The sequence below is a fragment of the Lampetra fluviatilis genome, chromosome 32 (genome assembly GCF_964198595.1).
Source record: "Lampetra fluviatilis chromosome 32, kcLamFluv1.1, whole genome shotgun sequence".
NCBI lineage: Eukaryota > Metazoa > Chordata > Hyperoartia > Petromyzontiformes > Petromyzontidae > Lampetra > Lampetra fluviatilis.
In genome coordinates this window covers 7,738,599-7,755,725 of record NC_136306.1, presented here as the reverse complement: position 1 = coordinate 7,755,725, position 17,127 = coordinate 7,738,599, and the positions used below count along the sequence as shown (strand labels likewise).

At 44.7% G+C, this 17,127-nt stretch overlaps 1 protein-coding gene across 13 annotated transcripts in view; it reads left to right on the top strand.

Moving 5' to 3' along the window:
* The first annotated feature begins 2,764 nt into the window (after window positions 1-2,764).
* The window catches only part of LOC144943697 (uncharacterized), a 127,990-nt gene continuing 113,627 nt past the window's right edge, over window positions 2,765-17,127 (top strand). For all 13 annotated transcript variants that reach the window (XM_078871446.1, XM_078871440.1, XM_078871447.1 and 10 more), the window contains exons 1-2: window positions 2,765-3,208; window positions 6,576-7,696. In XM_078871446.1, coding sequence (XP_078727572.1) covers window positions 6,725-7,696 — 972 coding nt within the window. In that variant the 5' untranslated portion in view covers window positions 2,765-3,208; window positions 6,576-6,724. The remainder of the gene's footprint in view (window positions 3,209-6,575; window positions 7,697-17,127) is intronic.

Below are 17,127 nucleotides of genomic sequence, written 5' to 3'. Positions count from 1 at the left end.
GACGGTAAAAAATAAATCTACGCAGCACAGTGCTACATCCGTGCGTGACGTCACTGCAAAAGAGCCCCGCCCCCTTAATCAATATTCATGTCCGCGTGGACATTTACACGAACGCACAAGGTCGCCCACACCCCTCCCCTCATGAATAATCATGAGCGGGTGACGTCACTCCCCATGTCGCACCCCTTCCCTGATTAATAATCATGAGCGGGTGACGTCACTCCACATGCCGCACCCCTCCCCTGATTAATAATCATGAGCGGGTGACGTCACTCCCCATGTCGCACCCCTCCCCTGATTAATAATCATGAGCGGGTGACGTCACTCCACATGCCGCACCCCTCCCCTGATTAATAATCATGAGCGGGTGACGTCACTCCACATGCCGCACCCCTCCCCTGATTAATAATCATGAGCGGGTGACGTCACTCCCCATGTCGCACCCTCCCCTGATTAATAATCATGAGCGGGTGACGTCACTCCACATGCCGCACCCCTCCCCTGATTAATAATCATGAGCGGGTGACGTCACTCCACATGGGGCAGCCCCCCCCCCCCCCCTCATTAATAATCATGACCTAAACAATTTTTCTATTGAATATTTCAGATTTTCTGAAATTTCAAATTTACTGCAATAGACACCCATCCATGGTCGGGCAAAAAAGCAAGTATAAGTTAATGGCTCAGTGGGCTTTACTTGCTAAGATAGAAAATAGTTTAGATGCATTGTACTTTACTAAGATGATCTAACGTCGTATGCGCACCTTCCATCAACATTGAGGTCTCCATTACAAAAAAAGTTACTCTAAATGGACTCTGGCTATAAGTAAAATTGGTTTGTGTTACTGCATTAGCTGGTGTCGTGTATTTATGTCACTTATTTAAAATTAATATTTATGTTTTGTTTGTGGTTATATGAACATTCTATTTTAAGCGCCTTGATATAACTTTTTATTCAGACCGGTATGAATTACTATTAAAATGATTTTACATGAATCTAGAATTGAAGTTTTTATTGGATTATTAATATTACTCCCACTTAATTTTTTAAAAAAGTAGCCATTGATGACGTACTGTAAAATAATGAGGTCAGTTTGTATGGAATGGTCTGATGAATGACATCTGAGACTCAGTAATATATAAACTGCTGCAGTTTCCTTGCTTAAACAAATGCTGGATAAAAAAATGATCTGGAAAGCGAATAGGTTGTGTATTATGTCAAGAAACAAAGCTGATGTAAATGTATATTTTATGTGTTCTAAATATAATTTACTTCAAATATAACAATATTTTCAAACTTAACAAATCTAGACGATATTTTATTTGATGACACAGTCTAGATGTGTTACATTTAAAATCGTCTCAAATTCCGAATTGCTTGATGCAATCCAAATATAATTTGTCTCGACTTACTGATAATTCATAATGTGGTATTAAGTAAAGGATATGCTTACAGGATGGTCCAGATGTCTTGCGACCTCCCCATTTAATTATCTAAAACGTTTTTTAAAGTAATATTTATTTAAAACAGAAATGAATAGCATCACAAGACAATCTGGACCACCCTGTACAGGTACTGTACTGTTATAGCATACATCTATACTACTCATAAGTGATTCTAGATTTGAAGCTTTCGTGACTGCAAGGAATCATCTTCTTAGGTTTTTTCGGTAAAGTCACGTAGAAAGTAAAATAAAATAAAAACAAAAAATCACGACGTTTCGGAGGCAACTCAAGTCTCCGTCATCAGGTGGGACCGTCACAGTAATTGGCCGCTTGCGCACAAGCGCTTCCACGTCCATCGCCCACCCTTTTGGCCTCGCCCCCCCTCCCTCCCGATACGTTCCTTTCATTGGCTACCATAGTCTGATGAGCTCCCCCCTCCCTCTCCCCTCAACTCGCTTTTAAGGGATTACATCTTGAATCATTGCCTCACTTGATACAGCTAATCTGGCTGTGACGGTCCCACCTGATGACGGAGACTTGTGTTGCCTCCGAAACGTCGTGATTTTTGTTTTTATTTTATTTTACTTTCTACGTGACTTTACCGAAAAAACCTAAGAAGAATACTCATAAGTGGTGTTTGGGTTCGGTCGCACATAAATATAAATGTGTCGTTAAACACGCCACAGCTAATTAGTAATGTTTGCCACGTAAACAGAACGTGACAATTCGTTACCGGTACAGCACACACACACACCCCGGCATGTTGGAGAGTAAACCCACTACAACATTTACAATCCGAGCGTACGACGTTTCGCCGGCAAATTAACAACAACAACCAGCATATTCTTGGTTCTTTCGGTAAAGTCACGTAGAAAGGAAATAATAAAATAATGCAAATAAAACAATAAAATGCTCACGACGTTTCGATTGCAACACAAGCAATCATCATTAGGTGTGGGGGAAAAACGCCACTTTTTTCAAAAAAATTCTTGCTGTGGTTTTCACACCTGATGATGATTGCTTGTGTTGCAATCGAAACGTCGTGAGAATTTTATTGTTTTTATTTTATTATTTCCCTTCTACGTGACTTTACCGAAAGAACAAAGAAAATGAATCCCCGCAGTCACGAAAGCTTTGAATCAAATTTTTTTACAACCAGCATCATCAGGCGACAGCCAAGATTCCCTTTCTGAACCACAGCGTGATGCGCTTCCCCCCCTACCTAAGATGGCCGCGCTGTAACGTGTTGACGTCACCGCGCTGTGACGTGGTGACGTCACCGCGCTGTGACGTCACCACGTGGGCCCGCCCCCCTCCCCTCTCCACAACCACCACGACGTTAAATGAGCAGCGAGGAGGCGGGCGGGGGAGAGAGACGCGATCTGCGGAGGGAGAAAGCGACAACGACGAACGAACGAACAAAAACGCCACAGTGGGACCAGTCGTGAACGCGTCGTGTAATCATTATTATTGTTATTGTCGCCGCCGTCGTCGTCGTTATTAGACCGAGAAGGAAGAAAACAAAAAGACGAGGAGGAGTGAGTGAGCGCGGTGACTGAACGTTTGAGCGGCCGACACGAAATCCGCACAAGGTAGAGGCCGAGAGGGAGAGGACGAGGCCGAGAGACGACCGCCAACGATCAACCCGAGCCACCACCAACAACAACAACCACCAACAACAACCAACCACCACCACCATGCTGCGGGCAAGGCGATGATGACGACCGCGGCCAACGGCGGAGGCGCATCGGCCCTGACTGACGTGAGAGCGCGCGACGTCGGCTGTTCACGTTGAACGAGATGTGTGTGTAGTGTGGGTGTGTATGTGTGTGTGTTGTGTGGTGTGTGTGTGGGGTGGTGGTGTGGTGTGGTGGTGGTGTGTTGTAGTGGTGGTGTGGGGGGTGTGTGTGTGATGTGTGTGGTGCTGTGTGTGTGGTGGTGTGTGTGTGTGTGGGGTAGTGTGGTGTGTGTTGTGTGCGTGGTGTTTTTTCTCCTCGTTTCGGGCACCCAGTGTCCGTTTGTGGTCAATACGGGGATGGTTGGGATTGGTTGGTGGTGGTGGTTGTGTTGGTATTGCATGCAATTCGTAGAATATCGACACGTATATTGTTATGTTGTGTGGATTCGTGTATGGCGTCCAAATGTCGACCTGTGTGCAGCGCGCGTGTGTGTTGTGTGTGTGTAGTGTGTGTGTGTGTTATGAGTGTGTATTTTTAATGTGTGTGGTGTGTGTGTTATGAGTGTGTATATGTTGTGTGTGTGTGTGTTATGAGTGTGTATATGTTGAATGTGTGTATGTGTTTGCGCACACATACACACATTGACCAAACCCGCCACTGGCCGGCGTGGTGAAGTGTGGTCGATTAACCCTCACGCCTCGCACGGCGTGGGGAGGCCCTCATCCAGCAGTGGATTGGCAGGGCCCTATGATTGTCAGACGTGAACGATGTGTCGTATGTGGGTTTCATTGAGGTACAGTGTGCATACTTGGGTATGTTTATGTGTGTGTAATGTATTTGGTATGCATTGTAACGCGTGTCTCAGTAATTGTGCAGTGTGTCTACGGAGAGTATCCGATATGTGTGTAATGTGTGTACTATGTAGGCATACGCCGTGTGTGTATTGTGCAGTTGTTTGGGTGCAGTATATCCGTGTGTGTATTACGTAGTTAGGAAACGTATTTGGCTATCGATGCGATGCGCAAAATGTTTCTGTGATGTGTGGGTGGCGTGCGTGTACAACCTGAATGGCCGTGAGATGTGCATGCCGAGGTATTTTTAGGTGTGTTCGACTCGTGTGTCTAATATGGTGTGAGTGTACTTGCTCGTGTATGTACAGTATCACCTACATGTGTGCACTTTCATGAACAGCCGTGATCTGCTCACTGCTGGATTGGGGATGGGATGGGGGGGGGCTTGCGATGCCATTTCACGTCTCGCTCCTGCACATTCGCTCATCTCATCGGACATCTGGGAAGAGCTTTATAGCTTCGCGGATTCCTCCAGGAGAATTCATATTCTGATCGCTCCATCAATATCGTTTGAGGGCATGATCCATATTTTTGCTGCCACTATTGCCACTACGGTCCATTGACTGACTGTCAACCCACCTTCCCAAGCCCCCCACTTACTTTTGACAGTGCCTATTAAGTTGGATTTTATTCTTTGATCCCACGTGTTTTATCTTAATTTTGTTGTCATTCCCAGCAAAGTAAATATCTCCTCGCTCCTATTTGTGCACTTTTTTAGGTTTTCGCGCAGTTTTCTGGGTCCGTATCCCAGAAATGTCGCGGTAGGCAATTGGAAACTTTCCTAATCCTAAGCACAATGTACTTAGTGCTTTGCCGTTAACACATTAAAATCCCTCCCAAAAGAAAGACACTTCCAGCCTGTTCTCGCTAGCCTCTTTATTTCAACGTTATTTATCCTTGTCCAGCTTGAAACAATATGTTCTGTAAACCTTTGCGTTTTCCAGTTGTCTCCCTCCAATTATTTTCCTTTTTTTCGCGTGAAATAAATGTACGTGACATTTGTTTCGCTCTGCTCTATCTTTAGCTCCATTTTGCAGCCGGCCTTTGTTTACTTCTGAAATCATTTCCTGAAGTTCGTGTGGGTAGGTTATAGTACAGTTGAACTATTCTGGCGTATAATTACAACACAGTACGTGTGTCTATATAGGTATCTGCGTATTTGTAGGTGTTAGCGCGAGGTAAATGTGTGCATGATGTATCATCATGATGTATCATGTCTATGATCTTGCACTCAATGCTTGAGTATGTATACATCACATTCTGGCGTGATGAGGTTGAATAAATCCGCAACCCTTAAATTGCGGGGAATCCTCAACCAATCATAGATTGGCCAAGCGTTATACAGGGTGGCCCAAAAGTGAGGACACATGGTTATTATATTTATCTGAACAAATGTTCAATCTGATTTTCCTTGAGTAGTAATGCACGTGTGAATTTTCATGTTGTAACGATTACAGGTGTAATCTCTGAACGGTCGTCAATTACGTTTTGTCCCAATTCATTCAGAGTTGGTGGTGGATTTTTGGACATGACGGATGTGAGGTTACCCCACATGAAGAATAACAAATGTATATTAACAGTGATAATAGATAAATATTAACTTTAGGAAATTTTTTAGAAAAATTAATGCCAGTGTTAAAATAAATTAAATAACCCAATGTGCCCTGAATTTTGGGCCGGCCCTCATATGTATACATTTATTATGTGCTTACTATGAATGTTTGTACATGTGTGTGTAATTATGTATGAATATGTTCACAGGATGGGTTGTATATTCGCGTACAATTTTATAATCCGCATGGCTCATTGTGTTGCTATGCATTTAAAATACTGTAACTTGTGAGTATTTGTACACGTGTTTGCATGTATATATTATAACGTGCATATTTGGTGCACATATAACTATTTGTGAATGTATGTTCTATGGGTCTTTCGGTAAAGCCACGTAGATAGAAAAATATCACGACGTTTCGATCGCTACACAAGCAATCGTCTTCACCTGTGTTGCGATCGAAACGTCATGATATTTTTCTTATTTTTCTATCTACGTGGCTTTACCGAAAGATCCATAGAATATGTATTCCTGCAGTCACGAAAGCTTTAAGTCAAGATTTATTTGTGAATGTATTTGTATGCGGCGCTGTATGCGAGTTTCTATGCACCTTCTCAATTCCTTTGTGTGTGCGTGTGAACGGGTGCATGTGTATTGTGGGTTGAGGCTATACTACTGCATGTTTGATCTGAGGTGAACGTCATCAGGGCTATGCGCATGCTTGGCAGCCACACGAACACTGTACCTTCGGAGACACAGGATTATGCTGCGTATGTCATGTATTGTACACGGAGCCTATTGCTTTACACAGTCAAGGTATGTCGTGTGTGTATGTATGTTGTGTATAAATAGTGGCTTGTTTATACAGGAGGTACTCAACGGCTGCGCCTGTGTGTGTAAATAACAAAGTCAGAAACGGGCTTCTGTTATTATATTAATCATGGGGCTCACTGCATTTTTCTGTTCCGTGGTTTTCCTTTCACTCATTTTCACATCCTTTTTTGTTCACTGTTTGTTCACTGTTTTATTGTGTGTGTGTATCCGCAGCGTTCTCTCCACCCCACCACCGCTACTACTCTCGGGGCCCCACATCCTCTCCCCGAATCCAAGGACAGGTGGACTTGTCGCTTTAATCTCTTCCTCCAACACCACCTCCTCCTCCTCTTCATATCCCATCGCTTCTTCAATCTCGGGCTATGACCGTGGAGGGAAACGCACTGGGAAATGAGCTGAGAGGCATGTCGACAGCCGAAAGCAAGGCTGCTGGGGCGGCTGCGCCGGCGCGTTCCTCGTCCTCCCCGTCTTCGTCGTCATCACTGACTCGACCGGTGCCCGATGGCGACCTGGGCCGGGGTGCGGACGGCGGTGGCGGCGGCGACGTCGCCGGTGGCGAGAGGAGCGAGCCGAGCCCATCCTCGCCCACTCTCCTGCCGCCGATGAGAGGCCGCGCCTCTTCGGACGCCGTCATGAGGCCCAAGCTCAGGCCCAAGGCCGCCGGCCACGACGCCAACCGGGATTCGTTGACCGGTGGCAGCTCTGCCCTCGCCAGCGGAGGTTTTGGCGCCGGCGGGGGCCGCTTCATCCGGCGGAGCGTGATCTGCGAGAGCACCAACATGACTCTGGCCGCCGAAGACCTGCGCTCCCTTGCCAGCCTGCCCAACGCCTTCGATGTGACGCCGGCGGAGCCACAAGAAGGGGGCGTCGTTTGCGAACTCGGCGGGGAGCTGGCTGCCGGCCCCCACTTCAAGGACGTGTTGGATGCCGAGCTGATGGTGCTCGAAGGCAGGACTCCTCTGCTTCAGGCTGTGTGCATCCAGATTCAGCAGCCACAGCAGCAGCAGCAAAGTCAACCGCAGCAACTGGAGGAGGTTGGCTCGGTGGACGTGAACAAGGAAAAGCTGAGCGAAGGCGCTGCTGCTGCTGTCGAAAAATTGGATGCGGCCACGGACGCCGAGCGGACAGAGAAAGAAGTGGGGCCAACTGCTGTGGCCTCTCCCAGTATCCCTGAGGAAGAGGAGGAGGAGGAAGATGGCATGAAAGCTGTGGCCACCTCGACGGATGGCCGGTTTCTGAAGTTTGACATAGAGTTGGGAAGGGGCTCCTTCAAGACTGTTTACAAAGGGCTGGATACAGAGACAGGAGTTGAAGTAGCTTGGTGTGAGCTCCAGGTAATATCCCCACACCATCCTTTGGTGACATTTTTCCTATTATATTGATTAACTCTTGAGTCCTGAGTGTGCAGCCTTTATGCACACGTTGTGCAAATTGCCATTTATATCTTTCATAGATTTCCCCACTTCATCTTTAGGCCATTTGAAAGTGGGGGGGGTGTGGGGTGGGGGTATGGAAAAAGAGTGCACCAGCCCATTTGAGGCTAAAGTTTCATTCATGGATCGCTGGATGTAATGATTTCATTGTGACTATAGAAAGGATACGTTTCGCTCTTGCGTCGCAATGGATTAACCATCTCGGAAACTTGAGAGCGGAGGTAATGGTTCAGTGTTTTATCATGTGGTTGCTGATACTTTGCCAGTATCTGGCACATTGCATGTGCACACCTATGTGTAATGCATTAAAAAAACGTAAGATCCAAAGTAATATTAAATACGTCTATGCATATCAATGTTTGTCAATGTTTGTGTTGAAAACAGAGGTAAGGATGCGTCTGTTTTGCATTATACTTTGGCATTTAAGTACAAGTTAATAACAGAAGATTAAAGAATTTGCCAAACATAATGTTTGCTGCTGTTTCCTGTAAATAAGTCTTAAAGCATAATATTTTTCACCTCCATGAATACTAAAGGTGCTTTGTTTGGCCATGCCTTTGGCACATTTGCTAAATTCAAATAATTTTAAGAACGTTTAACCACAAACATTTTGCAAAGTATTTCGCAGATCTCTCATACCAACATTTAAATAACGTGCTTAACGCATTATGCCTACTTACATTTCTCAATGAACGAAGGCACCTCTTTTCCGAAATGGGCAAGGACAGGCACATTGATGTTAGTCAAAACTTCACATTCTCACAGCCCGGGGATATGCGATTGTATCTGCAGGCTCGGAGGAAACTTCTCTTGTGAGGCCATTTTATAATCACAATGGGTGGTCTTTCCTGGTAGCCATCCTGAAAGATTAGTGGGGGGGGGCAATGGAATGAGACGGAAAGGTTACATTCCTCGCTTAAAGAGGAGCCCACAGATTATGTCATGGTGTGCAAGGATATGCAATTCCTTAACTTAAACACAGACCTGGTCGGTGCCTGAAATTCAAATAGGGGGTAACAAAAAAAATCCCTCCAATTCACACATACCTCCTAAAGGTGACGGCACACCTAGTTGGCTTGGGCAGCTTTTGGGTATGATTAAGCAGGATCTGGGAAAATGTATTCCATTGTATGTATGACGGCTATGGGATGTGACAGGATGCCAATTGTCTGCAATAGCGCAGGCAGTATGCCGTTCAATTATGAACAAAATATGGAGCTGCCTCCTGCACTTGACTTCCCAATATGCAAGATTCCATTTGAAAAATCGCACATGTCCGCTCACACCTTTGCAGACATGTCGTCATGTCTGTTGTGTGCAAAAGAGACCTTTTTTTGTGATGTCAGAATGGCATACATTTCTAAAACCCTAAGATCTGCTAATGTTAATTTCGTGTGGGTTAAGTATACGACTGAGGAGCAAAGTTGAATTGACAATTGCATTTCATCTTTGACAAAGGTCTACAAGGGCAAGGCGGCACTGTGTGCGAAGAAGGTAAACAAAAACCAATCTGAAGGCTCTGGGTCTTAAATATGCCTTGTTAAGCGAGTGATTCTCACGTCGGGTTCGTGTTGACTGATCACATTCTATCATGCCTAAGGGGGGTTGTCATCTGCCGTGAATGATTGCTGAGTAGATAGTATTGGTGATTTTTTTTTATTTAGATTCCGGTCCAGATGAACTTGTAAGGCAAGTCTCCCTTCTAAAGTGGTGCATCGTCTTGAAAATAATCGGAGACATTATGTTCTTCATTGGTGCAGGAACAAAAAAGATATAAACCAAAATAAATTCATAGCCTCTTGAACTTACAGAGGAATGCGCATAATTTCCTGGCACTTTGCGAAAAAATTAAAAGCGAGTTACTTTAAAGGGAGCCTTTAAGAATAAATTAGTGCTGGAAAAATACAAGCGCCTATTTAACGGTGGGGGTAAAAAAAACATCTAAGGAGGAGGATCCTTGTGTGCTGCAGTCCGTGGTACAGTAAATCGGCAGCGGCAAGGGGCCGATTTCACCAGGGAGGAAAAAGTGCTAAACCTGGCAGCGATCGGCGATCATACATTTATATTTGCAGGCGATGCCATGGTAGCCCAGTCGTATTGACGCACTGGAATTTTCTGCCTCAGTTCCTAAGCACGCTTCATCTGTTTCAAATGCTTATTCCATCTTGAAAGTGTTGATTATTTAGTTCTTTAGAATATATATATTTGGCCAAAATTCTGGTTCTTGATCGAGGGACGAGTTTGTGCTCTTGTGTCGGCCCTGCCAGCTTGACCTCAGTTGAAATTTATTTCACGTGCAAATTTCTGTTATTAGCGTTGTATTTCTGTGAAGGTGAAAGTGTGCGAAGACGAGCTCTCTGGGTGTTCGGTGTACTTGCACCGCCTGCACCTCGCACTGAAAAGAGCGGGCCTAAAATGAATGCGCTATTAAACTCTCTTTTTTGGACAAAGATGATCTTCATTTCCAAGTGCATGGCGGTTTTGGGCCGTCGGTGCAAGGCCTCTATTGGCTAGCTGTAATAGATGAGATATTGTCCTGAGGAATTCCACGCACGCTGATTTGTGTATGTCCTCTGTTGATAATTCGAATTTCACAGTTGAACCATTTAGCCATGCTGAAAGGCGGTAATTGTCCAGGAATTAGGGTCTGGAATGTTAATGTGTCCGGTTGATGTTTATTAAGCTGGGCCCTACCCACAATGCAAGAGGACTTGCATGGAATGGCAAGGCATTTTTTAAGGCTTGATTTGAATCCAGACTTTAAAGGAAAAAAAAAGCCGGTCATTTCCAGTCGTAAAGCAGGCTTGGGGAAGTAAGCGAGCTCGCTTAAAACATTTGCATGCGTGTGTAGCGATTTATGTTTGCACGTTTTGCCACGCGGCGTTGCCTAGTATATCCTTGGATACTCTGAATCAACAATGGTGCTGAAGCTTAAAATAAATGTGTGCCAGGCTTGCTTGATTGGCAGAACGTCTGTTCCTCACGAGCAGTTTGGGCAAAGGATAGCCGGGGACTTTTCGACCCTGATGGTTTAAGTTGAGTGAATGTGAAATGGGTTTATAATTAGCCCATGCCTGTCAGCCGAGCGGCAGTGACATACGATACAGCGTCGTGCGGTGATGCAGTCACTGCCGAGATGTTGGAGGGCACGGGGAGAATGCTTCGGCTTACACTGTGCTAACTGTTAGAAATGTAGAACATTTTCGCAGCATTCTCCCGGTTAACTCAAAGTGTGCCGTTGCCAATTTAACAATGATACGCTCCTTGGGTTATTGAATTGACACCCATTCTGAAAAGGAAGTCCATGTGGCTTATGGGTTGATATCTGTTTTTCGTAATTCTGTCTCCAAATTAATTTTTTAATTGTTTTTAAAATATATATTTTTATAATTTAATGTGAGACTGGAAGCGTGAGTGTTCAGAGGCAATTGAACTATTAACCTGGTTGGCATTTCCTGGGTCCATCTTGGAATAGAATGATTGCCTCGTTTGGTGTGTCAACGTCAGTAATAGGGAGACAAAGGTGACCAAGCATGCGTGATGCTGGCCCTCTCGACCCACTCTTGTACTGTGCTTACGGACAACAATTGCCCCGGCAGTATGCACAGGTGGCTAAAAAAAACCGGAGGAATGTGTCATAAACATGCTCGTTTAGTGTTTTTGTGGTAATTAAGGAAATTGGAATGTCACAAATGTTGTAATGCACGTAATATTGTCATTACCTTGGCATGTTTCACGGAAATAGCTGGGAGTGTTGGGGATTATGCAGCTCGGATGCCTGGCCTTAATTGTTGTAACTTGCGTTTGGTCTAAACGCGTAGCTGGTTGGCTCCGTTGCCAGTTGTGCAGCCTGGTTACTTTAAAATTGAATATTATTTTGCATCTTTTAACAACAACCCAAAAAAACCCCTTGTCAAACAAATATGGAAATGTTCATACCGTACTGTTAAATTAATGTCAGATTATTTTCACTACCACATTACCCAATACCCACCATTCGCCACTAAGTGACGGAGATGTCATCACGGCGCCTGTGCCAGGCCACTACCATCACCACCACGTGTAAGATGTGATTATGCCAGTTAATGCTCGGTTTCATAAAGTAATGAGCACGCTCACAAGAACGGCATTGGAATGTTTGACGCAAGTCCCGTCGGAGTATTTTGCGTTTGTTTTTGTTCAGCGTGGCATTGTTGGCCCATTTGCAGGAATTTTAATGCGAGTGCATTTGTCCACAAATATGAAAAATGCCTTCATATAGTCAAAGCAGTCTCTAAACTTACCATGGAGCAGCATTAAACATTATGCCGTGGCTTAAAACGGCCGACAATCTTCTGCAATTGTTTTAAAAGGGCAGCTGTAGAGAATAATCAACACGTGGAAAGGTATTTCCTCTGTCCCAGGAAGACTGGTCTCATTCCTTGCTCATATTTAGCACGCAGGCAGGATGTTGAATAATACAGTAAACACATGCCCTTATCAAGTGTCGGCATTCATACGGTTATGGGCACTCCATTGTGCGTGGCTCTTTCGTAGGAATCCACATTGGTTGTATGGCCTAATTGTGCTTTCAAAACATCCGTGGCATGTCCTTGTGCAGCTGCTGCACATTTGTGGGAGATTTCCTTTATGCCTAGAAAATGAAAAATGTACAACGTGACACATCCTGTTTCAGTACTATGCGGATTACTTCCCGTGCCGTTTGAAACGTGACCATTTTTCTACTTTCTGATACGTTTCAATAGGCAAAGGACTCTCTTTGTGTCCTTCCACTCCTCCAAGTTAGCCCGTAGTTAAATACGAGTGCGTTGTACAAAGTGTGTGTGTGTGCGCGCGCAATTTTAATCATGAGAAAGTACTTTTGTCTCAAGGCCTCCCCATGCCGTCTTGGTCTCATGGTGGGGGTCGTTTTCCGGTTCTTCAACATGCTAGTCCGTACGAGTTTGGGAAAGATGGGATTCGAGGCCGGTTTGAATATTAATTGTCATTTAATGTTAGCTGCCGGTTGGGAATGGAATTCAGGTTGCACTACGCCACCTCTTTCCCCCTCTTTTATTTATGCTCACCAATTGTATGTTTTGGATGTAGTTTAAAAAAAAAAGATTTTTCACTTGGGAAAGAAAAACGTGCAACTGCAGAGAAGGTCGTACAGAAATAACCCCACAAGCCTCAGGTTAGAATGTTTTATACGCCAAGGAAAAATTTCTTTTTTCGAGATAGTTTTCATAGCAATTATACGTCTTGTCCTTGAGGACTTTGTGCGAGGAATAACTCTTCCAGGTGAAAGAAAAGTGGTCGTGCGCATGCTTTTATGTACTGTTACCGGTGAGAGAAACGTCAACGTTTTGATCTCTCTAAACAGGATGTCACTGAACATCAATCATTTCTCGTTGTGCACGCGTGGGCATTACTGCATTGTCTCCTAAGTCTACAGTTATTATTTCAGCCACTTGGGCATGCGCTGGGCCCATTGAAGTGAGATGTGTGTGTGTAAAGAATGTTTGCCGCCTGCTGTATTTCACATGGACTGCTATTGTTATTGGGCCCATTTCCTTCATTGTTTTACTGGCTTTGTTGGAAGTGCCTGAGGCTCATAAGGGCCAGGCGGGAATTTGAAAACAAAACAAAAACAGGACATGTGATGCCGTTAACATGAAGCTGCACAATACAATAACTCGGCTCAAGGTGTAGGTCCTGCAAATTTGTTTCTCGTAATTTGTTAGTTTACTTTTTGTTGGGTTTGAATGGAGGTAGATGATGGCACTATTTTTAGCCTCTCGTTTCTTTCCCTTGGGCAGTCTAACCTGTGGATTATCAGGCGGTGTTAATGTTTAACTTGTCAGATTATTGAGACGTCCCCAAATGATGTGACCTCAAGTTTGGACCAGGATGTTGGTCTTGTCGATCGTGTATCACAAAGCCAGCGAGCCCCAGTCAACTTAGAACATTGACACATCCGCTAGAATGGCCTGTTAATAGTAACGAATAGCTTTATACTTTACTGGAAAGAAAAACAACTCGAATGCGTTTAACCATGGTAGCTGCCAATTCAACCACTCTTCCAGATGTATGAACTGCCGTGGGTTCAATGGAGGAGAGAGGCAGGATGTGTGGCAAAGTTGACTCGTAATCAGTTAGGATGTGTCGCAAGAGTGTCGTTGTGAAATGTTTTACACTGGGCATTTTCATGACCAGGGCTTACATGCTGCTGGTAAACCCGTGCGCTTTGGAGGATTTTTTTTTAAGAAAAGCGGTTTGTGGCCTAAACTTTTTTCACCCCTTCCAGCTGCAGTCCATGAAATTAAATATTTGCACTGGAAAATGTTGGGCCAAGTTTTTCAGGTTCTCCAGCCACGGAGGCTATTGATGTGTGTGCAGGCGCGTGTTTGTGTGCGTGTGTGTGTGTGGCTGGTGAGCCCTGCTTTTGTCAACACACCCATGCCAATTGGGCCTCCATTCTTAACAGTCAACAGTCACTCGTTGGAGATCAAAAGGGGGTACAAAGTGCACAGGAAGCTGAAGTGGCAAACTCCGAGGCTGTGTTTGTGTGGCATGCTCTACTGTCTTGCCTTTTGATATTCGAGTCCAGCTGATTCCTGTAAAATTTATGAGAAGGCAGAAGTCAACACCCTGGATGATTGGGGATTAGGGGGCAGTTCCACAATTTACACCATCACCTGGTTACAAATTTTAAAAAAATCCTAATGCACATATGTATGTTGGACTTCTTTTGCAACGTACGTAGCGGACCATGCAAATCGGAGGGTGCGGGAAATAATAGATATTGATCTTGTCGATCCACCACCAGTTGAAGGCCACGTGTAGAGTCGGGGTGGGGGGTTTCTTGACCAGACGTCAACATGCTCCGTTGTTCGTTTGTGCAGGTTGGTAAAAAGGTGGCGCGGGGGGACAGTAGAAATACAATCCTGCTATGATGGATTTTGCAGGAGACTGCCATCTGCTGCCTCATCACAGTTCATGAAAATGCGGCCTGCTTATTGTACGAGTCAATGCTGTGACACGTGCACAAAATGGCACCATCGCCATCCCAGTGTGACTGAAAAGTCGGTTTGTCTGGTTACATCTGCCATTGGTATTTTACGAGCATTTCTCCCATATTGAGAACGGTGGAGATTATTTCTATTTAAATTTCAGTCCTATTTGCTTGACATGCTATGCCCAAGTTAAAAGCTGCTTCATGATTATAGTAATGATTACCCACACCTTCAAATGTAGATCCAAAATCATAGATCCAAAATCATGGATCTGTCCTTATTTTTGTAGCAGCCGTTTTTATAAAGTTTGCAAGTAATTAAAAACATTTTTTTAAATTATTTTTCTATCTACGTGACTTTACCGAAAGACCCCAAAGAGTATGAATTCCTGCAGTCACGAAAGCTTTAAGCCAAGATTTAATTAATAAAAATCGGATATTTTTTTTTTGGCTCATTGCGAAAGCGCTACGTCGACGCAGCTCATTTAAGTTTACGGCCTGGCTATCGCGGGTTGCGTGTTGGCAGCCACATGGATGCAGTAAATAAAATTTAAATTTTCTCTCTCTCTCTCTCCCCCGTCATTGTGTTCCGTTCGCATTAATTTGAAGCTTTCGTCAATGCAGGCATCCATACACTTTGGTTCTTTCGGTAAAGTCACGTAGGTAGAAAAAATAAATAAAAATAAAATAATATATCATGACGTTTCGATCGCAACACAAGCAGATCGTCCTCGGGTGGAAAAAATAATCCAGCAGTGGAACTACTGAACCAGCGTCGTGATATATAATTTTTTCTTTTAATTTATTTTTCTACCTACGTGACTTTACCGAAAGAACCAAAGAGTATCCGTTCGCATTGTTTAACCACAAGCTGATGCAGATGCGGTAATCCGTTTCGGTGGAAACGGGTTCCTTAAGCCTCGGGAGTTAATTTGTTCCGGAAGAGAGTGGTGAAGTGAAGATTGAAGAGATGAAAATGGTCCGGTGGTGGAGGAGGGTGAGATAAGAGTGGGGAAAGACAAAAAAACAGTCTTGAATCTGCAGCGAAGAGCATGAGCCTTCATGCCTGCTGTTACGTGAAAGCAAATGATGGCTTGCAAGCCCTTCTCTGAAATGGCTGCGACTCCTGAAGGACTTTTAATGGATTTGCCTTTATTCCCCCTGTATATTTTCCGCTGATAAAGAGTGCGTTGAGATTGGCAACGTTTTAGGATCTAAGGGTTATTCCTTCCAGTGTAGCTTTCTCAGGATTTTCCCATTTGCCTCCAACCCGCACCGCTCTTAGAATGCAAATTACTGTGTTCTCCATGCAAAGTTGTTACGTCATTATTATTTTTTTTCAACACCTGCCTTTTCCTGTGGTGTAGGGTGCTTGGAACAGGAAGCCTTGGGTCTTGATTTGTACAGAATGTTTCGGAAGTATGCACAGGCGGTAAATTGCGCAACCACTCTCGGCTAAAAGGGATACAAGAAGTTGCTTGCGATCGTATTGTGTTAGGACTTTGAAATGAGAGCAAATATTACTTTTTCAGCCTTTTCGGGCGTACAATCGCCCGTTTGTTCGGAACCCCCTTAACAGTCGCCAATTCATCTGCAGCAGGCAGCACAGGTGTGGATTCTGAAGGAGCATCATGGGTGCATGTGACTTTTAAGTGACCCTGACAATTTTGGCCCCTCCGCTCCTTATCGTAAATGGAGCTGTGATGTTTACCCGGGGGTGGGTGGGGGCGGATAGGCGAGGGGGGGGGTGAGAGAGAAGTTAAGAGAGGCCACACATAGGTGCGAAGCGCATATGTGATGGCACTACTCCAGTCTGACTTCGTGGAACACACAAGTGGCTCCGCAGAGCAACTTGAGAAACGCGTGATGTCATGAAATATTTCCTGCAGGTGCATGGATCCAGGAGTGTATGACCCCGAGCATTGAGGGCACTTGTCCCGTGTTAAATGCTTAAGTTGTGTTTTTCTCTTTCTCTCGATGCCCGGCTTCAGTGTTATGGCATCATCGCCGTGGACGTAATCGTCCCGTTGTGCTCCGTGAAGTCCCTCCCAACTCGGTGCCGTTTTGTGGGCTCTTGTGCAGCAGTAGCAGCGGCGGGCGATCCTTCTACGGATGTCCTGGTTTTTTCCCCTTGCTCTTTTCTTTCTCATCAGCCTGAGACTGGAAAGGCTTTCCCAGCCTTCCGTTATCGTGGGTGCAGTGCTGTCTTGAAACGCCGTCCCTCCTTCGCAGGGTGTAAAACCGCACTCTGGTCCAGCAAGGAATGTAAATTATTATTTTTAATTACGTAATACAGCGGAGGGGGGGGGGTACCCTGTTTTCATAAGCAGTGCGTCGC